General features: G+C 31.4%; 1 protein-coding gene across 2 annotated transcripts; it reads left to right on the top strand.

Annotated features, from left to right (window-relative positions):
* Positions 1-2,049: 2,049 nt before the first annotated feature.
* On the top strand, positions 2,050-23,503 carry LOC144375087 (ankyrin repeat domain-containing protein 26-like). 2 transcript variants are annotated; one of them, XM_078038637.1, is made up of 7 exons: positions 2,050-2,167; positions 3,069-3,270; positions 5,150-5,333; positions 9,884-10,828; positions 15,931-16,203; positions 16,999-17,168; positions 21,499-23,503. In XM_078038637.1, exons 1-6 carry the CDS (start codon positions 2,098-2,100, stop codon positions 17,134-17,136), a joined length of 1,812 nt encoding a protein of 603 aa, XP_077894763.1. In that variant the 5' UTR covers positions 2,050-2,097; the 3' UTR covers positions 17,137-17,168; positions 21,499-23,503. The 2 variants fall into 2 exon arrangements, with proteins under 2 accessions (XP_077894763.1, XP_077894764.1); XM_078038638.1 differs by lacking the exon at positions 15,931-16,203.
* Positions 23,504-24,666: the final 1,163 nt, after the last annotated feature.

Here is a 24,666-nt window from a genome sequence, read left to right as displayed (position 1 = left end):
TATATCCCACCACTCTGCTGAATTCATTTACTAGTTCTAGAAGTTTTTTGGTAGAACCTTTGGGGTCCATTAGGTATACGATCATGTCAACTGCAAATAGTGCTAATTTCAATTATTCTTTTTTATTTTAATGCCTTTAATTTCCATCATCTGCCTTATTGCAATGGCCAGGGTTTTGAGAACTATGTTGAATAGGAGTGGCGAGAGAGGGCATCCCTGTCTTGTTCCAGATTTTAGAGGGAATGCCTTCAATTTTTCTCCATTCAGAATGATGGTAGCCTGAGGCTTAGCATAAATAGCTTTTACAATGTTGAGGTAAGTTCCTATTATCCCTAGTTTTTCTAATATTTTAAACATAAAATAATGTTGTATTTTGTCAAAAGCTTTTTCTGCATCTATCAAGATGATCATATGGTTTTTATCTTTAAGTCTATTGATGTGGTGGATTACATTTATTGATTTCCATATATTGAACCAGCCTTGCATCCCAGGGATTAAATCCTACTTGATCATGGTGCACAATCTTTTTGATATATTTTTGTATCCAATTTGCCAGAATTTTATTGAGGATTTTTGCATCTAGGTTCATTAGAGATATTGGTCTGTAGTTTTCTTTCTTTGAAGTGTCCTTATCTGGTTTAGGAATCAGGGTGATGTTGGCCTCATAGAATGAATTTGAAAGTACTCCCTCTTTTTCTATTTCATGAAATAGCTTGAGAAGTATTGGTATAATTTCTTCTTTAAAGGTTTTGTAAAACTCTGCTGAATACCCTTCTTGTCCTGGGTTTTTCTTGGTTAGTAGTCTTTTGATGGCTTCTTCTATTTCCTCAATTGATATTGGTCTGTTTAAGTTGTGTGTATCCTCCTGACTCCATCTGGGCAGATCATATAACTTAAGAAATTTATCAATGCCCTCACTATCTTCTATTTTATTGGAGTAAAAGGTTTCAAAATAATTTCTCAAATACTAGAAGCCTACAGGACACCAAACATACAGAATCATAATAGACCAACTCCAAGACACATTGTTATGAAGATATCCAACATACAGAACAAGGAGAGAATATAAAAAGCTACAAATGAAAGGAGGCAAATTACATTTAGAGGTAAGCCAATTAGATAAATGGCGGATTTCTCAACACAGACACTGAAAGTGAGAAGATTCTGGAACAACATTTTTCAAAAGCTGAAAGATAATGGGTGCAAACCAAGAGTTTTATATCCAGTAAAACTAAGCTTCAGGTTTGGCAATGAAATAAAAATCTTCCATGATAAACAAAAGTTGAAAGAATTCACAGCCAGAAAACCAGCACTGCAAAGCATTTTGGGCAAAATGCTACATGAAGAGGAAATAAAAAACAACAACAAAACACAACAATGGGCAGTACCTCACTAAAAGGGGGGAATGAAAAACTAAACAAAGAGGAAAAATAAACCAAATCTTAATAAATAAATAAACAAACAAACAAACAAACATGACTGGAAGTACAAGCCATATATCAATAGTAACCCTCAATGTTAATGGCTTAAACTCACCAATTAAATGACATAGGCTAGCAACCTGAATTAAAAAAGCAAATCCAACAATATGCTGCCTTCAGCAGACTCATCTGATAGAAAAAGACACACACAGGCTGAAGGTGAAAGGCTGGGAAAATTCATACCATGCACATGGGCCTCAGAAGCAAGCAGGGGTGGCTATACTCATGTCAAATAAAATAGACTTCAAGCCAAAATTAATCAAAAGGGATAAAGAAAGACACTATATACTGTTAAAGGAAACCACTCACCAACAAGACATAACAATTATCAATTTATGTGCCCCAAAAAATTGTGCTGCTACGTTCATAAAACAAACCATCCATCTTGCTTTTACCAAATCAGGAGCCATTGGAAGATAAGAGTTCAGCTTCATCTGGAGCAGAATGCTAAGTTGCCCTGTGGAAAGTATGACTTTTCAGTCTGTTCTTGTCTACATTTTAGTTAGCTGCTTTCAAGACCAAAATTTGGATGATGTCTAAAAGAGTGATCATGAAGTCTTCATGCAGCTCATCAGGGTCCTTTATTTTGCAGATATTCTCTGAAGGTCATCCACAGATGTGTGTTTCTCAGTCATCTGGAGAGAAACATTGTAGAGCAAAAGAGAAAGCAGACGGACATGTCCATGGTAAGAACTACACACTCTTCACAGTTCTTGAATAGAATATTGATTTCTAACATGAGTGCTGATATATTCTAATAATTGGAGAAATGAACCTAGTAAATAGGTAATAATTAAAAAGTGAGAAAAATAATGAGTTGTCTCTCTTAAGACCAAAAGTCCAGCAGCAGGTTACAGTGGGATTGTCCCTTTTAGTTTCTATACAAGACATATATAGATCACAGGGGAGTTGGAAATTGTGAAGTAGAGAGGAGAAGTGGGAATAAACATTGAGAAAGGCAGAGAGAGTGAGTACAGGAAATAAATGAAGGAAAAAGAAGCTGTGCAGGCAGAGAAATTTCATTCACGTACCAGAATAAAAAGACCAGCCAATTCAAAATGTGGTAAGAAAATGGGAGTTTCAATTATGGACGTGACTGAAGGTATGAGTGAAGTTTGTGTGTTTTGATTTTGGCTTTTTCAGGTAGAAACTGAATCTGTATCTATTACTTCATTTTGGATAGACCCAGGTTGCATAACATTCTCAGAACATTTTTTATGTTGGAAAGAATACTGTTCTTCATATTCTACCTGCTTTCTATTCATTTCTCAGTGTATTCCCATTTTCCTCAAGGAATCTTTTCTGTAGATCAGATTCCTTTATTAGATCACAAACTCTTATATCATCTGTCTAAAATTATAATAATCTTTTATGTGTCTCTCTTCTCCCTTAAACTTTAAGATAAAGAACAAAAGGGGTCTTATCTCATCTGCTTTATCTGCAGAGTGAAGCATAATGTATCACATGTTTAGACACTCATTGGTTTTGTGTATGAATAATGCATGTGAAATATATAGCACTAATATATGTAAATTACTCATATATTTTCTCATATATTTTATTTCTGTCTTCTTTTATTTCTGACAGATTCTGTTAGCCCATCAAAAACCCAGAAAGCAGTTCTATCACTTCAAAGAATAATAAAACTTAAAAAAAGTCACTGCACACAGTGTTCGCTACATGTAAAAAAAAATGCACAACTGGACAATGAGATTCATGCGCTAAAAAAGAGGGTATCAGAGTTTAAGCAAGAAAATACAGAATTGAAACAACAACTTCACAATTTGAGGTATTACATCCTACATTAAAGAAAGGGTGGCATGTTTTCTTTTATTCTAGTAGAAATAAGAAGAAGATTTTTTTTAACTGTTGACTTATCTGTTAGCATTTTGCAGTAGATAAAACTTGAATAAAATATAAAATTCTTACAAATGATATAACATTCATTATTAAATGTGATTACTTCTAAAGACTAAATGCATATTTATTCCCACCACAATTTTAATGTCTCTATGGAAACCCAACTGCTTATTTTTGTTAAATCTATTTATTTAACAAACAGAGTTTGGGATTGCTATTTGTTTATATTTTAACTTTTTTCATTACAATTAACAGTTGAAGAAATATTATTTAGAAAAAAATTATTTTCTACTCAGATGCCATGGTATGTGTCTATAATTTCAGCAGCTTGGGAGCCAGAGACGGGAGGATCAAAAGTTCAAATCAACCCTCACCAACTTAGCAAGGTTTTAGCAAATTAGTGAGACCCTGTCTCCAAATAAAAAAAAAAAAAGAAAAAGGCCTTGGGATGTAGCTAAGTGGTTTAGTTCCTATGGTTTCAATCCTGAGTAGCAAAGATGGGGGTGAGAACAAAAGAAAATGAAAGAAAAATAATTTTCTATATTTTTGTTTACTTTTGAAAAAAATTCAATGTAGAGTTATTTAGTTTTAGTGGGGGAACTTTAAAAAGATATTTGATCAGGATTTCTAAATTGTTCTCAAGAAAGTTTGTATTCCACCAATGAGGCATTTTTCACTGCCCTGAAACATGTTTTTATAGATTTATAGTTTTTCTTCTGATGCTTAGGATCAAACCCAGGGTTTTGTGTGACTAATGTAATGTGCTCGTGCTGAGCTAGACCCTCGGCTACATTTTTAGCATTAACATTCATTAAAATATAAAATTAAAACTGATCATAAGTTATTTATTTAAATTCATTTTTATTCATAAATCAAATTTGTTCAGATTTCTATATTGAAAAAACATATATATTTTTTAGTTATACATGACAGTAGACTATATGTTAAAATAAAGTTAGTTTTCATGGCTAATATTCCATTTTGTGTGTGTTATATATAGATATACATATATATATGCATATTATATATATATATATATATACATATATATACATATGCATATTTATATATATATATATATATATATATATATATATATATATCTCCATCCATCCGTGAAGGGCATTACTCTTCATTATTGGATTAAATATTAGCTTCTTTTTTTGTTCAAAAGGGGGTTTTAAGTTGTTTGTAAAATACATAATGATCAACAAGTTGAAAGTGTTACCATAAAGGAAACATAAAAAGTGTAATAACAGGTATTAGATTTCTTATGGCAGTTTTGGGTTATAGTATAGTATATATAACAAAAGATACATGTTAAAAGAAGAATTTTTGAATATGTTGTTACACTGTAAGCCAATTGTAGATATAGCTGACACATTTTATGAAGACAAAATCTTATTACTACTGAATTCATAAGTTTGTATATAAACAAACGACAAGACTTTAAAACTTATTTGACTTGAAATTATCATTTTAACTTGGAAGGATCTATGATAGTGCCAATAAATCACTTTTAACTTGTCACTTTACGAAGTCATTTCAAAATTCCTTTTGTGTAGTATCTAAAGGATTTACTAGTAATAGAAACTTACCAAATAACAAAAAATATTTTATTATTGCTTTTCAATTATGAATGTTTTAGATAATATTAAAGGAGAAATTAAAAATATGAACCTAGAAAAGCTACAGAGAACATAGAATTTTTATTAGGATACTAAATCAGCATACAAAGAACCAGAATATAAAAGACATTTTTGTTTTCTGGCAAAAATCAATTTAAAGGTAATCATATTTAACTTCAGATGTACCTTAAAAGAAGAAGAGGCGAAGAGAAAAAATGATGATATGTTGCATGAAAAAAGTAATTACCCATTAAAAGAAAAAGAAAAAGAATATAACAAAGAGGATAAAGTGAGAAACCAACCTGAAATCTCTGCTTGTAAAATAGATACAGAATTGGAGAGTACAAGAAATCATTTTAATCAGGTAAATGAACCTTCAGTAAAGTTTCAAATTTTTACTTTATTTCATCAGCATTATTATAAAATCCCTTTAATTTACTGTATGTGGCCATGTTTTACTTAACCATGGCAATGTGGTCTGAGGAATGTGCTGTTTGGCAATTTCACCAACATGCAGTCATCATGTGTGTGTGTGTGTGTACTTCCATACACTTCAGACATCTACCACAGGAAATAAAGACTTTCAGGACCTCCATTTATATGAAATGTGTTGTATCCAAAAGCATTGGTATGTGCTGTGTGAACTACTATTTTGATTTAAAACACAATGTTATCTGACTTTAAAATTAAATGATGACATCTATGGCAAAACTAGTTACTGCAAATCTTAGCATCCCGAAGATGTTTAGCAGTTGTTTCCTGAATGAAGAAGTTGAGTTTGATCACTGAAATGAATACCAATTTAGGGCTTTTTATGTTAAGATACAGACTAAATAACTATGAACTAGTTAAAACATTTTTTTATAATTTTTTTTTAATTTTAAAATACTTTAAAAAACTGGTATCCCAGCACCCACATTAAACTCAGCTTAGTGTTTTGTGACATTTGCTATAGGATATTTTGAAAGTCATAAACATATCAGATATATTGATATCTTCTACTTGTAACCTGATTCTTATTTGATTTCCCCAATATAGCCAGTATTTTGAATGTAGTACATTAAAATCTCACAGATTTTATAAAGATGATACCATTACTTTTTTTACAAATCACTAAAGTTACATATCATTTGGGTAGGTTTAATATCTTGGAAACGACACACCACACTCTGTAGTTTATAGTGTTGTCTTCTATTAGGCTGACATGTATAATTCTAGTTTATTTACTAGAAATGTCAAGGAATTATATTGTAAAATTACTATAATTTATTTACTCATTAAGATCTTGAGGGAAATGTGTTTGTTTGCAAATGCTTACTAGTAATAGATAATTTTACAATGACCATTCCAAATGCATATCTCCTTTAAAAATGTGTCTCACAATTACATCTCTGCCTGTATTTTAGAAATGTTTTTACTCAGCCAAATTTATCTGTCATTTGTGCAGTTGAAATATAAGACATTTACTCATAAAGAATAAATCTACCTTTTAGATTTCTTTTTTAATCTTGAAGGTACCACTCTTAAATTAACCTTTTAGACTTTCTATCACCTGCTGATATGCAGACAAAATCTTGCTGAAACACATTTGTAGATTTTAGCAAGACAAAAAGAAACCTACAATTTCTGTGAGACCCAAATGCTAGAATTTACAATATGAAATTTCAGTAAAACATCTTTGCAAGCAAAAAGAAATAGACATATGCAAAAGGAAATGTTTTCTGAATTATTTTCCTGTTTTCAAATGAGTGAGTGTGTGTGTTTGTGTTTGTGTGTGTGTGTGTGTGTGTGTGTGTGTGTGTGTAACATAGTTAAACATCCTTCTTAAAATTAAATGTTCTTTTATTTGCCAGTATTCATCATGGGAACATATAGAAGGTTTTAAATCCATATATTTATAACCAAAATGTACATATATTGGAGGTGAAGTGCCATTTTTTTGTCCCATTGAATTAAATAATGTTCTTAATTCAACTCTATTTCTCTGCAGGAGTCCCATGATGACTTTCAGAGTAACCTTATAAAGAGAAAAGACTTTTAATATTTTCCACAGGAATAGATGATTTTTTATGATTTCAAAACCCTTGCTTCTAATAGTAGATCTTCTATTTTGGGGAAATGACTTCACTCCCTTGTTGTGTTGATGTATATTATTACTCCCACTGTTAAGTAAGGAGGAAAAGTGGGGCCAGTGAATACTCTAGTTTTGTATATTATTTTCTCACATTTGAGGAGAGAAACAAACACTTTGCTCCAAGTAATCTTCTATTTCAGTACAAAACACCTTTGGAAACAATGGCATACCATAATATGTTCTTAGAAATAAATTACTGGTATTTGTTCCCAATAAATAAGGTCCATTTATTTTCCCTATTTTATATTTACTCATGTTTCATATTTCACTGAGATGAAACAAATGCTACTGAGTAGCAATCTCAGGGTTTTCTGAGTAGAGCCTTATACATTTTGCCTTTTTGGCATTTGTATTTTGAAACACAATTCTTCTTTGGTGTTTATCCATTCACAAGACAGAAATAACTGGCTTTGTGGATGAGCACTAGAAGCAGAGGCAAAAGACTTGGAGAAAATCCTGCAACTTGCCTATGTTTTTAGCTTTGTGCTCCTTTTCAGAATAGTGATACATTGTTCATTGATATACATACATGTGTTTAGTGCTGTTCCTACATCTGTCATTTATCAATAGATGCAATTCTCATTCCTGGATGCAAAATGTTAGAAAACAGAATATGTTAGGAATACTTTCAGGAAAAGACCTTGGGGAATTTTTGTATGTCTCAGTAGATGTAGAGCTAAGGCTTTTACTACTAGCTGGTTGAATACATGAGGTGTCAGATTGCAAACTTATTCTTCTTAAAGTTAAATGTTCTTTTATTTGCCACTGAAGCCATTACAACAGATAGTTATATAATAAAATATTTGGAATTTTTAACTGCTTAAAGTGTAGATAATATAATTCTAAAAGTGGATCAACATGAGAAATAGTGAATTATTATTTTTATAGGTATATATTACAGTAGAGGTGTTTTGACATATTATACATACATAACATATAACTTCTTCTATTTAGGATTCCATTCCTGAGGTCAAAAATGATGTGAAGTTTTGCTGGTCATGTATTCATATGTGAACATAGAAATGTGATGTCAGATTCATTCTACTATCTTTCTCATCCCCTCTCAGCTTTTTTGTCTAATCCAACAAACTTCTATTCTTTTCTCCCCCACATTTATATGTGTTAGCATCCACATATTAAGGAGAATATTCAGACTTTGGATTTGAGGGACTGGCTTATTTTCACTTGGGCATGCTATTCTCCAGTTCCATCCATTTACCAGCAAATGCCATAATTTCATTCTTCATAGCTGATTCCATTGTGTATATATGACACATTTTCTTTATCCATTCATCTGTTGAAAGAGGAACCTAGGTTGGTTCCACAGCTTAGCTTTTGTAAATAGCTTCTATAAGTATTTATGTGACTGTGTTACTATAGTATTGTTTGAGAATACAGTGAGGAGCAGAATAATTGGGTCAAAATGTTATTCCATTCCAGGTTTTCTGAGGAATATCTATACTGCTTCCCTGAGTGATTGCTTGGTGCAATGTATGAGTGAATCTTTCCCCCACATTCTCATTATCACTTATTGTGACTTGCATTCTTTATATTTATCATTTCTGACTGGAGTGAGATGGAATCTCAGTGTAGTTTTAATTTTCATTTCTCTGATTGCTAGAGATGTTGAACATTTTTTTTTCATATGTTTGTTAAATATTTGCACATCTTCTTCTTTGAAGCACCTGCTCAGTTCTTTTGTCCATTTATTGATTGTGTTATTTGTTTTTTGTGGGGTTTCTTTTTGTGTGTGTGTTAATTTTTTGAATTGTTTATATATTCTGGAGATTAATGCTCTATCCGAGGTGTCAGTGACAAAGATTCTTTTCCCATTCTGTAGGCTTTCTGTTCACATTCTTTATGGTTTTCTTTGCTGTAAAGATACCATCACATTTATTGATTCTTGATTTTACTTCTTGTGCTTTAAGAGTCTTTTTGAGGAATTTAGTTCCTACACTGACATGATGGAGCCTTGTGCCTGTCTTTTCCTGTAATAGGCCTAGGATCTCTTGTCTAATGTCTAGGTCCTTGATCCACTTTGGGTTGAGTTGTGTGTGGGGTGAGAAATAGGTGTTATATTCCTCCTACTACATATAAATTTTCAGTTTTCCCAGCACCATTTGTCGAAGAACCTATCCTTTCTACAATGTATGTTTTATAGTGTGTTTATCTAGTATTAGATAACTGTATATATGTGGGTTTTTCTCTGGTTCTGTTCTGAAAAATGATCTCTTTACATTGGAAAACTAATTAATCACTTACTCTAGTCTTTCATTCTGCTGTAATGCATATTTTTTCAATCCTTAATTACTTTTTTTAATAATCATGAATTGAACCAGAGTGCTCAACCACTGAGATGCATCCTCAGCCATTTATTTATTTATTTATTTATTTATTTATTTATTTATTTATTTATGAATGAATGAGTCAGTGTCTCACTGAATTGCTGAAGGCTGGCTTTGAACTTGCAATCCTCCTGCCTCAGTCTCCTGAGACATTGGGATTATAGGCATGTGCCTCTACACCTGGCAATTCTGACATTCTTTAAATTCCATTTTTCTTTTACTCTCTTAGATCTATTTTTTTAATTAACTTTTGAACTCTTTGGAATTTGTATTTCTATAAGCTCAGAAGTTTACATCTAATTTTTCTTCAGTGGGGTATCTATTTATTGAAACCCTTTCACCATATAAATGTACAGGTTATTCTTTAATTTCAGTGAGAATTATGAAATGTCACTTTATTGAGTGGTAGCTAAATGTATCCTTGGTCTTATTTAGGTTTCTACTAGTGATGGGACAGTGAACAAGCTATCGCATAAATATTACAAGGGAAAGGATGAAATCTCTATGAGGAAACTGGAAATGGACACAATAAAATATCAGAATCAGGAAAATAAGTGCTTTGTGAATACTGAAATTTTAATAGAAAAGAATGACAGACTTCCATGGGCACACAAATTGAATGAGGAAACACTTCCAGAAATATTCCAATACAAAGAACAGTTGGATATTTGGAAAGCTGAGAATGTGGTGCAAAATTTCACACTAGAGAGTGAAAAACAAAGCACAGAGAGACCAGAAACAGAATCCAAATCACACCCTGCCAGACCCGGTGCTGCTCCACACTATCATGGTGAAAGTCCAACACCAAAAAGACATCTAGAACTTGCTTTCCAGAGAGCAAGAGATAAAGACTTTGGTTCACAGGAAAAAAAGAATATTGATGTATCTAACCTAAAAGTTAGTAGTGAGATTCCTTCCCAACAGGATCTAAAGTCTGAAATAAAAATAAGTGACCTAGAAAACGAGCTGTGTGAGACAAGAGGTACTCTCAGAGTAATGACTTTGGCTACTGAACAGGTAAACAGACACCTAAAACAAAGACAGTTCCAACTTATGGGGATGGAACACAGGTCTCAATATGAACAAAGAAAAAGGGATGAACACCTCAGAAAGCAGGAAGCTTCCAGAGAGAAGATTTCTAAACTACAAAGTGACACTACATTGCATGAAGACCAATTGCATGACTATCAGAACAAAGGTGACATTAAAAAAGATGGGGTTATTAATATCCAAACTCAATTTTATAATGTTATAAAAAAACTTCAAGCTCGGAATGACAAACATCATCTAGTGCTGGAAAACAAATACTTGGAATTAATCAATGAAAATAATCATTTAAAAGAACAATTGGATCAATATGGAAAGGAGAAAGCAGAAGAAGTAAGTATCAAGAATGATAAATGTATAAAGAGTTTTTGAAGAAATACTCAAAGTGATATCTGCTTATGGATAAATGTTGAATCTTGATGAAAATAAAAATTTAGATATTATAAATGTGTTTTCTGTATCAACCCAGAAGTACAACCTGGTTTCCAGCAAATATAAGTTAGGCCTCATTCCCAGCACCACCAATCTCTGTTTGAAGTGCTAAGTCTTCTAATTTCCCTCTCTAATTCTTACACTCTGTGTACATATTTTAAAATAACTGTAGGTAGTCATGTGCCAACTAAACATAAATGACAGATAAAATGAATTTTAATATTTTAAAAGGAGGACATTTTAAAAACTTGGATCTGACAGATCCCTCAATTTAAGAAATTTTGTTTTTTATAAAGATTTAAGAGGTTGAGTTACAGATTTTTAGTAGAAGTATATGCTGATATTAGTAATATGGTCTAAATAATGCTGAAACAATATCTAATTTTGGTGCTGTTAATTCAACCCAAACCTTCGCACATGCTAAACACATACTCTACCAATGAGATACATCCCATCACTGAATAACAATTTTAATATCTTCTTGTTGCCATTCTTTAAGATCACAATGAAACAGATAAATTGAAATACTCATACCTAGCTTCAATTAAGTTAGTTACTTTGACAGCACATTTCAGATTTCCCAGTTGAACTGAAATGTAGAGGCTGTATTTTGTAATATATTTTCTTTACTATATTTTTATATATTTCTAGTTGATAAATTTATTTTTAGTCATTTCAATTTATCTTAAATCTGAAAATAACTGACCTGATATTTTATATTTTCATTCATGACTTGTCCACCTCTTTAAAAGCATCAATTTGTCATTATCATAAATTGGGACTAATGTGAAGAATTGCAGTAAAACCACAGTTGATTTAATCTGTAATTTGTTGTATGTATCCATGATAACTTGCTAATATTTTTCTTCATTTTATGGCCCAATTGTTATTCTGAAAGTTATATAGTGTCTTTCAGTACAAAGAAAATTGTAAACTAAAGTTTATTAATTTGGCACTGAACCTCCATGTCCATTCTAAAGAGGGTGGCAGGATTTATATACAGCAGGATTGGTGTGAGGACCAGTGAGATTTCCAGGAGATGTGGACAGGCAGTGAGGTGGAGGCCAGGTTACCTAGGGTCTTCTTTATTCTTCAAGAAAGTATACTGGAATTACTTTAGCAAAAGTTCATGAAAGTATACTGGAATTACTTTAGCAAAAGTTCATGAAAGTATATTGGAATTATTTTAGCAAAGCTTTAAAGATGCGAGGATTTGGGGTATTAATTTGATCATCTAATATGAGAAGGATAATAACATCTTTACAATTCACCACCACCAATTAGACTTGTGTAATCATTTCTGATTGAGAATTTAGTTGGTTGTTAAACATTGCAACTCTATCAAGAGCAGTATGTAGAGATACAGAGCTGACCCCATCATCTAAGGAATGTGATAGTGATTAGGCAAAAATACAGAACCTTCTGTTTCCTTAAGGGAATTCAGAAATAAAAAGGAGTGTACATGCATGCAAAAAAGAGGATAAAGTGATGTAAGTAGTAATTTTTTTTCAGAGTAAAAATATCATAATAAAATATTATTAGTATATTTTTAAAGTGAGCTGAATAACAAAATTATTAACAGAAATATCAAGTAATTATAAGACATCTTGAAAAACAACTGGCTGGTACCCTGATATTACAATCTGTATAAGAGGCTTCACTAGAAGATTTATCACATTTTCACATGAATTTAAAAGATAAAGACAGGATTTAATGAAGACACTAGGACAAATGACAAGTTAACTATGTATAAAAGTGAACATGACAATTGTAAATCTACACCAGCTTAAGTAATAAAAATTGTTCTGGGATGCTAATTTCAATGAAGAGACTTCTTTATATTTTTATTATAATTGATTTTATTATATTTTGGGATCTTTATTCTGCACTTATTTCTTACACTTAAATTTTATTATGGAATTTTTCTCTTACAACATCATACATCTTTTATTAAAATATCTACCCTGAGGAAAGTTTTTTTCTATAACCCAGCAGCTTTTAATGTTATCTCTACTTCCATGGTGAGACAAGGAAAATTAAATCAGAGGTTAGTATTTAATAGAATGTTTCAGGCAATTTTGGTTTTTTTACCTTCATTTTTGTGCATCTATACAGAATCAGCAGGTAATTACTAAATGAATCTCAAAAAAGTCTGTAAAAAAAAGGTTTTTATGCTTTTCTCAAAATACATGTGTGTTTTAATTTATTGTTTAATTATTGGAAAACTTTGGCTATTTATTTTTTTCACTTTAGATACATTATGAAAGCATGTAAATATTTGTATAACGTGTGGACTGATATCCAATCTAGACAATAAAAAATGTCATCTAATTTTTTCAGTAGACCTCTTAAAAGGCATTTTTATGATATATATGATGCACATGCCATCCAATTCACCCATTTAACATGTAAAATTCAGTGTCTCTTAGAATAGTAACAGAGTTATATAACCATTTACAGTCAATTTTAGATCATTTCGTGGTCTTGAAAAAAACCTGCAATCTCTTAGCTGTCAGCTTTCTAATCCCTCCATCTTTCAAAGTCCTAGAAAACCACTATGTGTGTGTGTGTGTGTGTGTGTGTGTGTGTGTGTGTGTATGTGTGTTTTTAAGAGAGATAATTTTTTAATATTTATTTTTTAGTTTTCGGTGGACACAACATTTTTACTTAATTTTTATGTGGTGCTGAGTATCAAACCCAGTGCCCTGTGCATGCCAGGCAAGCACACTACCACTTAAGCCATAGCCCCACCAATATATTTTTTTTAATAATTTATAAATGTAGACAACAGTAATTTATATATATATATATATATATATATATATATATATATATATATATATAGTTGTACATGACAGTAGACTGTATTTTGACATATACATACATGGAGTATAACTTCACATTTTTATGTGTTATGTGTTAAGTTATACTGGTTATGTATTCATGTGTGAACATAGAAATGTTGTGTCAATTTTTTCTACTGTCTTTTCCATTCTCATTCTCATTCCCATCCCTTTTATCTAATCCAATGAACTTCTATTCTTTTCTCCCCCATTTCTTACTATGTGTTAGCATCTATTATGAGAGACTTTCAGCTTTTGGATTTGGGAGATTGGCTTATTTCACTTAGCATGATAATCTCCAATTCCCTCCATTTACTGGCAAATACCATAATTTCATTCTTTTTCACAGCTGAGTAATATTTTTCTAATTTATTCATCTATTGAAGGGCACCTAGGTTGGTTTCATAGCTTAGCTATTGTGATTTGAGCTACTATAGACATTGTTGTGGCTGTGTCACTGTAGTATGATTTTAAGGATTTTGTTTATAAATCAAGGAGTGGGATAAATGTGTCAAATGGTGGTTACATTCCAAGACTTCTGAGGACTCTCCATACTGCTTTACAAAATGATTGCACCAATTTGCAGTCCTATCAATATTTATCATTACTTGTATTCTTGCCAATTGCCATTCTGACTGGAGTGGGATTAAATATCAGCCTTTGGATGTGGAAGATTGGCTTATTTCTCTAAATTGCTAGAGATGATTTTCTTTTCATTTATTTGTTGGCCATTTTCATATGTTCTTCTGTGAAGTGCCTTTTCAGTTCCTTTGCCCATTTATTGATTTGAGTTATTTGGGTTTTGTTGTTTTGGTGTTAAATAATTTGAGTTATTTGTATATCCTGCAGATTAATGCTCTATCTGAGGTGCACATGGCAATGATTTTCTCACCTTCCGTGGGCTCTCTGTTCATATTCTAGATTATTTCCTTTGCTGTGAAAAAGTTTTTTAGTTCAATACCAACTGATTTATTGATCCTTTTAAAACTTTTTTTAGTTGTATATAGATCACAATATCTTTATTTATTTTTATGTGGTGCTGAGGATCAAATACAGTGCCTCACACATGAAAGGCAAGCACTCTACCACTGAATTACCAGCCCTCATTTATTGATTCTTGATATTCTTGGTTTGAGGAATCTTGTTGAGGAAGTTGGCTTATAGTTTCAACTCTAAAATTACTCTGTAATAGATATTTCATACAAGTAGATTTTATACAACTCTAGGTCTTTTCTTTTTTTACCAGTTTCTTTGACTTAGAATACTGTTAGAATCCTCTGTGTTGTAGCAAGCATCACTTTTATTTTTTCTCTATTGTCTAGTGAACTCTGTTTTATGAATATGTCACTTAGCCAATCATCAGTTGATGAACCTTAAAATGCTTCCACCTCTTGACTACACCAGTACTACATGCCTGGAAACATATATTTACAAGTTAATTTTTGGACATGTTTTTATTACCCTGCCTGCTGGTGGTCTTCATGAATTGTGAAGATTTTATTATCTCTCTGTCTTACTCATGCTGTGCTTTTTGTCTTGTCTGTTTTTATTAATTTGATTTCTTTTATTCCGAGCTCACAAAAAAATAAGTTTTTATTTTTTATGCATTTTCTCTGTCTTTTTTGTCACCAACAGTGTTTAACTGGTGATTATCTTGTTGAAATATAAATTCACTCAAGGTGAGAGTAATATCTGATATTCACACCTATTTTAGAATGAATGGAAAATATTATTGTCTAATAGTTGTTTTTTAAAAAATTACTATTTGATATCATACCAATACTTTTTGTTAATAGATTGATCTGTTAAGACTTTTATTCTAACTATACTTTAGTGATTAAATGTAAAATTAAATTCATTTAACCTGATAGTGAATTCATCTGTATAATGCTCATACTTGTGTCAGTATGGGAAAAATCTTCTATATAGATTTCCCCAACGTTCATTATGTAGCCAGAATAGATTTATAGATCTGTAATCCTTGACCAACTGAAAAGCTAATACCTTGCATTATAGAAACAATCTACTCATCATAATGCTGGTAGATTATGTTTTTTTTCCAATTGAATTTATGTAAAGTTTGTTCTTTAAGTTTTTATTAAATATTTTCAGTATCTTATTTTCATACTGTGTTATTTCATACTTATTTTATTCACGCAGATGGATGATCTTACTACAAAGATGGACAATGCATCTTCAAAACATTTACAATTGAAATCAAACTATCAATATTTTATGCAGAACTTGTTTTTTTTGAAAAGTATACATGATACATTTGAAAAAATAGAAAGGAATCAAAAAAAGTTGGAAGAAAATGTAGCAAACTTTTCAAGGCACACCCAGAGCACTAGAGTAGAACAATGCCAAGGAGTACAGTGGAAATCTGGCACTGAACAACAAGCAACATGGAATTTAGAGGAGAAGCAAAAACAAGTACTTCTGGTTTTACAGACTATGTTATTTATCTGTAATCTGCTTTAATTTATTTCACTGTAAATTGTATTTTGGATACATACATTATATGTGTATTCTATATCTCTTGAGGAAAGTTGTGTAGATTTCTAAGAGGAAGAAGACATTTGATGCCCCCTTCAAATACCTCAGTTTACATCATTCATATAGCTAATTCAATATGAATAATGATTTTTATCAGATAACTTTGACATTGTATAATAGTGAGCATAAATAAGACTATGAGGAGAAAAGAAAAAGTGTGATGAAGAAATATAACATACTTTTGAATTGTTAGTTTAAATTTTTCAAGTTTTATACTTTGAATTGATTCTATTATTCTTTATCAGATGATCTGAGTACTAACATGAGAATGATTCATGACTAAGAGCACAGTTCAATGGTAGATAGCTTGTCTAGCCTGTGCAAGGTCCTGGGTTCCATCTGCAATAGAAATGAGGAGGAGGAGAAGGGGAGGAGGTGAGCAAGGGAGGAGAAGGGAAAGAAGGAGAGGAAGAACTTAATTATTATTAGTTCAAGTTTAATGTAGTTTATGGGCAGGGTAGGAGGAAGGGAAGGAGGAAAGAAAGAACTTAATTATTATTAGTTCAGGTTTAATGTAGTTGATAGTGATGACAGAAGTTTAAAGTCTATCATCTTTCTTCTTCACATTTAAAATTGTGGGGTGAATTTTTGACTCAGAACTAAATGAAATAAAAACATAATAATTATTTAGTTCTAATTGTTTTTAAAATGCATTCTTTTTATTTTCTTTAGACACAAGCAGCAGCTGTGGAAATTTCACAGCAGTTAAGACAGACTAATTTTGCTTCAATAAGAAGTCAAATGGAACTCAGAATTAGCCATCTGGAATCTGAACTAAAAATTCTAAGAAATGCAACTGGAAGAATATAGCACATCTATATAGAAGAATCAAAATTCCACAAGTATGACAAAACCTAGACTTAAAGAGAGCACTTTAATTTCCTTAATTTCTCTCTACTGCATAACTTCAAGACAGATTCATGAGATCAGTAGCATGCAAAAGCTAACTAGACAATACAATGTGTAGATGTAATGTTAGGAAATTAATGTACTTTTGATATATTAGTTTAGGAAATTTATCGTTCACTCACATTTTACATCTGGAAGCAGACTATCAAGCTTTCTTTTCTTAGTGTTCTCCTATATGTAATCTTGTCTATTAGACTTCTAGTTAAGTATTTTTGAAGTTTTTAATCCAGATAGGTATATTGTGTCCAAATTGTTTCTAAGCATTTCATAACATGGAAACATGTACAAGTTTAATAATTTTTGAAAGATTATTACTTAAACCCTACATGGTCGGTGTTGCTAAAACTACCTTCTCGGCACATTCTGACGCCTTTTATATTGATATTTGATATTATCCTTAGATGGTACCTAGAGACAAAATGTTATGTATAGTTTTCTGTCTCTACATTGTCATGCTTGTGATAAAGGGAAAGATCATCACAGGAATGAAGGGAAGTATAACTTGCAAAGTGGTTAAAAATATTCTGTTGATCAGTGTTGGGGCCTGTGAATGACAGAATGAATGGACAGGAGTCTCCTGAAGCCTTGGTAACAAATTAATGTGTCATCTTTCTTGGAAGCAGCTATAATTTATCTTGATCACCAACCTAGGTATCTTGTTCTGCACCAGTGGTTGTTGCTCTGAATTAAGCATTTGCTCTCAGAGTCAAATGCTTAATTTATCTAGATGATTTATCGAGGTAGAATATACATGTGGAGGTAGTAAATGCTTGAAAAGATCTTCAAAGAATGTTCTTTAAGTTCTTGAACTGGTTCACTAAGTATGGATCTTTCTAGCTTTACTAAAATTTTCTAGTTGCATATTTTTATGGAAACCATGATGATTTAATATACTTCAACATAGTAAAATGGCTTTGGTAGTCAAATAAACTAAGGTATATATCATCTGCTATAGTTATCTTTAAAATACCAATATTTCTAATTGCATCCTCCAAAAAGAGTTTTTCAAGAAGGCACATTGTTACCTGAAAAGTCACACATCTCTGATTGTTTTCTATCTTTCACCTACAATACTTTAATTGCAAGTTTGAAGCCCCCTAGAAATATGTGAACTTCTTTAGAGAAATTACAAACTCATGATTGCATGCACTCTCTCTATTTTGATTCTTTTCAGTGTTGTGCCCTCTTACTGAGAATTTCCACTTACTATTTTTTATTAATAATTTATTTATTTGTAGATAGACACAATATCTTTATTTTGTTTATTTATTTTATGTGGTGCTAAGGATTGAATTCAGTGCCTCACATGTGTACTCTATCACTGAGCCACAATCCCTCTACTTAATCTTATGGCAAGTTTTAAAATTATTTAATTTGGTGAAAAAAATATATATATAATATTTATACATAATATTGAGGTTAATTTTTATATAATTAAACTAGAATGAAATATAATGTACTCTAATTCAGTGACCAGTACTTCTGCTTTATCTCCCCTGCTTCCTCCCTGTGCTCTCTTTCTTCTGCTCTACTAATCTATGTTATACTTATTTCTAGTTTTTTTAAATTATAAAATATGGATATACATGAAGGTGAAATTCACTGTGATATGTTCATAAGCATACACAGAAAAATTTGATCAGATTCATTTCACTATTCCACACTGAGTGCTGTCCCCAACTCCATGGGTTGGATTGGGTTAGGGTTAGAGTTAAGATCAGGGTTTCATTGTGTAACAGGAGCTCTTCAGTACAACCATGTGATTTCCTTTATATTAAGACTTCATTTGGTTGAGTCAAATATTATTCCAACTGTGATAAGCCATATTTTTAAGAGATGGCAAGAAAAACAATATTCAAGTATTTTGAACCCATTTGAAGATATTTCTATAATATTTGACCATTTTTTGATCAGGGGTAATATTACAACAATGAAATATCTGCTTGAAAATGAACAAATAAAAGGTAGCATCTTGCCTTCATTGCATATCATTGTTGTTAGAATTCCCATTTCACTGAACCTTGGTTTAGATCATTTTTGCTTTTTTATACCAGGGATTGAGCTCAAGGGAAATTGACCTCTAAGCCATATCCCGAGACCTATTTTGTATTTTATTTAGAGACAGGGTCTCACTGAGTTACTTAGAGCCTCACGGTTGCTGAGGCTGGCATTGAACTCGTGATCCTCCTGTCTCAGCCTCTTGAGCCACTGAGATTACAGGCATGTACCACCACACCCTGCTTCCATAGTGTTTTGATGATCTTCTTTAACTCACAGTAAAGCCGTGCACATCCATGTTAAATGTGGCCTCAACCTTATTCTTTTATTTGACATTTTGACCTAAAAAAATCACAGGAGAACAAATCTAAACTTTTCAAAACAATGCTGCAGTCAAATAATTGTGACAGAAAGAATAGTTTTTAATACATAAATTACAATGTATATTTTTTTCAGTTTCTTACATGAATATCTTTCTGAAAAAAATAAAAATCAGGCTTGAAGTGCTTCAGAATCATAAAATTGGATGACTATGTACAAAAATATAATGAAAGTTGTTATGTATGATGAAAGTATAAGTTGTTCTTATTAGTTCTGAACAGAAAAATGAGATAATTTACCATTTACAGACAATGTGTGTGAATGTAGACACAATGCAAAGGGATTTGAGGGGCAATTCTTTTCCCATTGTATTTCTTCGAGAAAGTGATATTTATTTTTTTACTTATTCATAAGCTAGTTTATTTAAAAGTTAATTTAATAGTTCTAGATTTCCTTGTGGAACATTAATTTGTATTTCATGCTACCCTTAATCAGAGAGTTTCAAAAGCTCTCTTCTATTAAGACACAAAGATATGTCTTCTTAATCACTGAAATTTTTTTCAAAGATGAAGGGAGAAGAGGAGAGGAGAAAATACTAGAGAGAAAGAGTAATCAAATTATTTTATGTGTATCTGTGAATATTTCATAATTTCTCTATTATGTATAATTAAATGCACCAGTAAAAATTTTGTTTAAATTAATTTCCCTGAAATAAAAGACAGGAATGGGAATTCTGTTGATCAAAATCATTTGTTTTCACATCAAAAGTGTAAAGGCATTGGACATCACCTTATTGTTATCATTACAACATACTTACTGTGTTCAGTAAACTATTTTAGACCCTATTTGGGAAATTAGTAAGAGAACAGCTTTTATATAAAGGACACTCTATATGATAATACTTATGCAAGAGTTGCAAGTATTTTCACACATTTCTCATCAAGTGCACACCTATAATGAGCCAAATGCTTCAAAAATGCTGGTCATAACTTCTGAGAAGAAATTAATTACAATTAAAGAGCTATTTTTTTTCAAGTTTGAAAATCAACAAATGAAAAATCTTAAGTTTGAAACTACCTTTTTTCCCCACTTCTACCTCACTATGAAACTGTCAGCCTGTACACTGACAGTCTTCTGTGGGAAAAAATGAGTTCACCCATTTTTGTGGCTTATGGCCAAAAGCCCAGACTGACCTAGTTAAGCATTTAAAATACCCTGTCATGATTCTGACATTAGTTTACATTTTGCCCTCAAAATAAAAGTCTGAAATTTCTTAGCCCAAAATTAAAATACCCAAATCAACTGGATTCTTGTCAGGTTATTTAGCTTTTTCTCTTCTCATTAGCTGTACTGTCTCTTTGCTCTGGATTCTAGTGACATTGCACCACTGATGACTCCACAAGTGTTCTTTCTCATCTCATTGTCTGCATGCTTCTCTTCCCTTCCTGTCACAATTTCTCCTTTTCCTTCAGGTGTTAATTCACATATTACTTCCACTGAAGGACCACAAACACTGACACAAATTTGGGACAGAAGTCCCTTCTAAGTGTTCCAGTAGTATCCTGTTTTATCTCTGTCATAATGACAATGAATCTGTATGGAAATTGCCTGCTTGCCTGCTTTTCAAGTTATGGTATATGACTGTTGAGGGGTGTCCATTATCATCTCCATGTTATCATCCTAGTGCTTTTAGAATACCCTAGCATATGGATGTCAAATTTTGCATAAGGTGTGAAGAAACCAAAGCTCTAATACTCAGTAATAATGAGAGCTGTGTATGAAAATATGGGCATATTGCATTTCATAGTAATTTTGTATATTGAACATACATATCTATTTTTTTATTCTTATAAACAATGAAAAGTTCTCAACTTTTCTTCATTGGTTCATACTTATAAAATCTTTGAGAAAAAATATAATTCTTTTTCTCTCCCCTTGCTACAGAATTCGAATCTTGACCATGGGAGCGTCTTAAGAATTACTAATAAGCCAAGACAAGATCTATTTTTGGAAACATCATAAGTATATACAAAGATTTTAAGGAAAAAAATATGAAAGCTAATATTGTGTTTTTCAGACTGTTGATATAATGTTTGAAGTGTTTGATGAAATGTGTGATGTAAAAACTTAATTTAAATGTATGTGTGTATTATATATATATATGATAAAATTCTCAAAATATGAAAATTATTTACATCTGTAAGAAAATTTAAAGTGCAAGTGCAAACCAGTTTTTATTGAGATATGTTTTCAAACTGTCTAAATGCTAGCATCTAAGCTTCATTCAACAACCAAATGGTCAACAGTAATTTGGTGGATCTAAATATCACATTAATGATGGATTATTTGTATTATAAAAAATGTATCACTGAATATGGGTCCAGAGAATTAGGCAACATTAGTTTGGTATGCCAGTTACTGTATTCACTAATGGATTAATGTATTAGAATTATTATATTGCCATCAAACATATAATCTTTAAATTTTTATAATTTTAATTTGAAGCACTGACTTACGATTTCTTCCTAGTAAGAAACAGTATTTGATTAATGTTTTTTGCCTTTTCTCTTTGTTTATACAATCTTGGGAAATAATAGTAAAGTTGCAGGTTCTAATATAAAGTACTTTTGTCCATTGAAACATTTTAAATTGAATTGCTAACATATGCCATCATTCATGATATTTTTAGAATTTCCTACAAGTCAGAACATGCTAGATAACTACAATACAACCTTAATTCATTGTGAATTAATTTTTAAAATATTAACACATAACAGCATACTTGTTAATCATATCCATTTCATATGAAGTTTATATTGTTATCTAGCATGTTCTGACTTGTAGGAAATACTAAACATATCATGAAAGATGGCATATGTTAGCAATTCACTTTAAAATGCTTCAGTGGACAAAAGCATTTTATATTAGAACCTGCAACTTCATTATTATTTTCCAAGATTGTATAAAGAGAAAAAAGCAAAAAAAAAAATTAAGCAAATGATGTTTCTCAAATCAATACTAATACATTCTATCATAATGCCTTCAACCACTTAAATCCTAAGATTATTTTCATGTTTTTCTAGTAGCCTGATATATTGTCCTTTATAAGAAAACATTTCATTCAGAGCCACGAAATTAAATTAATTGTTGTATTTTACAGGTGCATTCAGATTTAAATATTTCTTCGTCTTAACTTTCATGACCTTGAATCTTTCCAGGGAGAAAGCATGTAGAATTGCTTAAGATGGATTTTCTCATTTCTTTATGATTGGAACTCGATTACATGTTTTTTGGCAAGAGTATCACAGAATCAATTCTGTAATTTTTCTTTGAATCACATCATATGACTTATAATATCCTCATTACTGCTGATGTTAATATTGGTCATTAATGTGGTATTTGCAGGATTTTACTTTCTGATTAATATTTTTGTGGGGAGATAGTTTGAGGCTATAAATATCCTAATCAATCATCCACCACTAAATTTATTCATTTAATTATACCTATAAAGATTTATGGTTTATTTTATTGAGTATGCTGTTACTTGTTAATATTTTTAAGATTTATTTTTCTTTCAGAAATGTTCAATTTTGACAATCTCAGATTTATAGAAGATTTATAACAGTAGTGCAAAGAATTCCTAGGAAATATTCCTCAAATGTTATTATTTTGTTAACTTGTTTCATCTCTTCTTCTCCATTTCTAGATAATAGGTACATAACAGTTTTTATCTCTGAACCATTTGCAAGATGCACATGTCTTTTTATTCCTAAATAGTAATATTTTATTAAAATGAGAAATTACCTTCTATAAGTATTGTGCAATAATCAAAATAGGGAAATTGTATTATGAATATCTACTCTACAAATCTATTCCAAATTGCCAGTAATTTCAACAATTGTCTTTGAACCAAAATAAATCCAATTTTGGGAAATTTTAGTATCAATTATTTACTGTTTCCAGTGGTCTTGTTTCTTCTGTCTTTTTTTTTCAAATCTGGGACAGTTCCTGAGTATTTCTGGGCTATTCATGACATCTATGATTTTGAATGGTGTATGTCAGTAGTAGTTCTGTAGATTTTCCTTCAGTTTAGGATCATGTGATGTTTTCTCATGAGTGAATTCAGGTTATGCCACTAGAGAAAGACCATCATGCATGCAATGCTTACTTCTTATAATACAGCATACTCAGGCAGCACTGACAGACATGGTCACAAACTGTGATCAGCCTCTAGTAATGGTGGGCATCCTCTAGGATCTAGAGTTAGTCTCTACTTTTAAGAGTAAGCAAATATCTGGAGCCTCAATTACACAGACACAAGAAACTGTGGAGGTATGTAGGGACACTTGGTTTTAACATTGTTTAGTGTTGACTAATTATTTGGTTAAGGTAGTATCTATCACATTGGGCCATGATAAACATAGCATTTATTTACCCTTTATATTCCTTTTTTTCATAAATATTTTGTATATATCTGCTTGGTCCTTAAAATTTTACCCACTAAAATTAATATTTTATTGATGATTCCTCCTTGTCTCAAATTATTACTATGGTGATGGCCAAATAATTTTTTTTATTGATTCCACATAAACAAATAAACTTTTGTTTGCAAAAGTGGGCAAGAAGAAAAAGCTTATTATTCTGTTATTCACATCCCCCAGAAATGGACAGCAGCTGCCCTTTTAAGTTGATTTCACATATTTTTGATGTGTTCCTATTCATCCTGGAATACTTTTGACTTTATTGCACAACAAGATGTTTCAAGCACATCATTTATTTTCTTGTTCCAGAGCTGGGATTAGAAATTTTTTCTAGAGGCTCTGTTTTCTGTTAGAGGAGAAATATCTGACCAGTATTTGTGGTGGTTATCATTATTTCCTTTGGGGTTTTTGTGTTAAGGACATTTATCATATTTATAACATACAAATATATATTATTTTTTTTCTTTACTGAGAATCAAACCCAGAGTTTCACATATGCTAGGCAAGTGCTCTGCCACTGATCCACAACCCCAGCCCACAATGTGTATATTTTATATAGAAAACATGCAAGAAGGATCTTTTGTATTTATCCTAATTTTTTATGTATGTATTCATATATAAAAAGATTTTA

The sequence above is a fragment of the Ictidomys tridecemlineatus genome, chromosome 2, assembly GCF_052094955.1.
Source record: "Ictidomys tridecemlineatus isolate mIctTri1 chromosome 2, mIctTri1.hap1, whole genome shotgun sequence".
NCBI lineage: Eukaryota > Metazoa > Chordata > Mammalia > Rodentia > Sciuridae > Ictidomys > Ictidomys tridecemlineatus.
The sequence above is the reverse complement of the archived record's forward strand: the minus strand, read 5'-3'. Positions and strand labels throughout refer to the sequence as shown.

Coding starts and splice junctions, on each gene's coding strand:
- LOC144375087 (XM_078038637.1), top strand. CDS start 2,098: ATGTGTGTTTCTCAGTCATCTGGAGAGAAACATTGTAGAGCAAAAGAG. Junction 2,168..3,068: donor AGCAGACGGACATGTCCATG/GTAAGAACTACA, acceptor TATTTCTGACAG/ATTCTGTTAGCCCATCAAAA. Junction 16,204..16,998: donor TAGAGGAGAAGCAAAAACAA/GTACTTCTGGTT, acceptor TATTTTCTTTAG/ACACAAGCAGCAGCTGTGGA.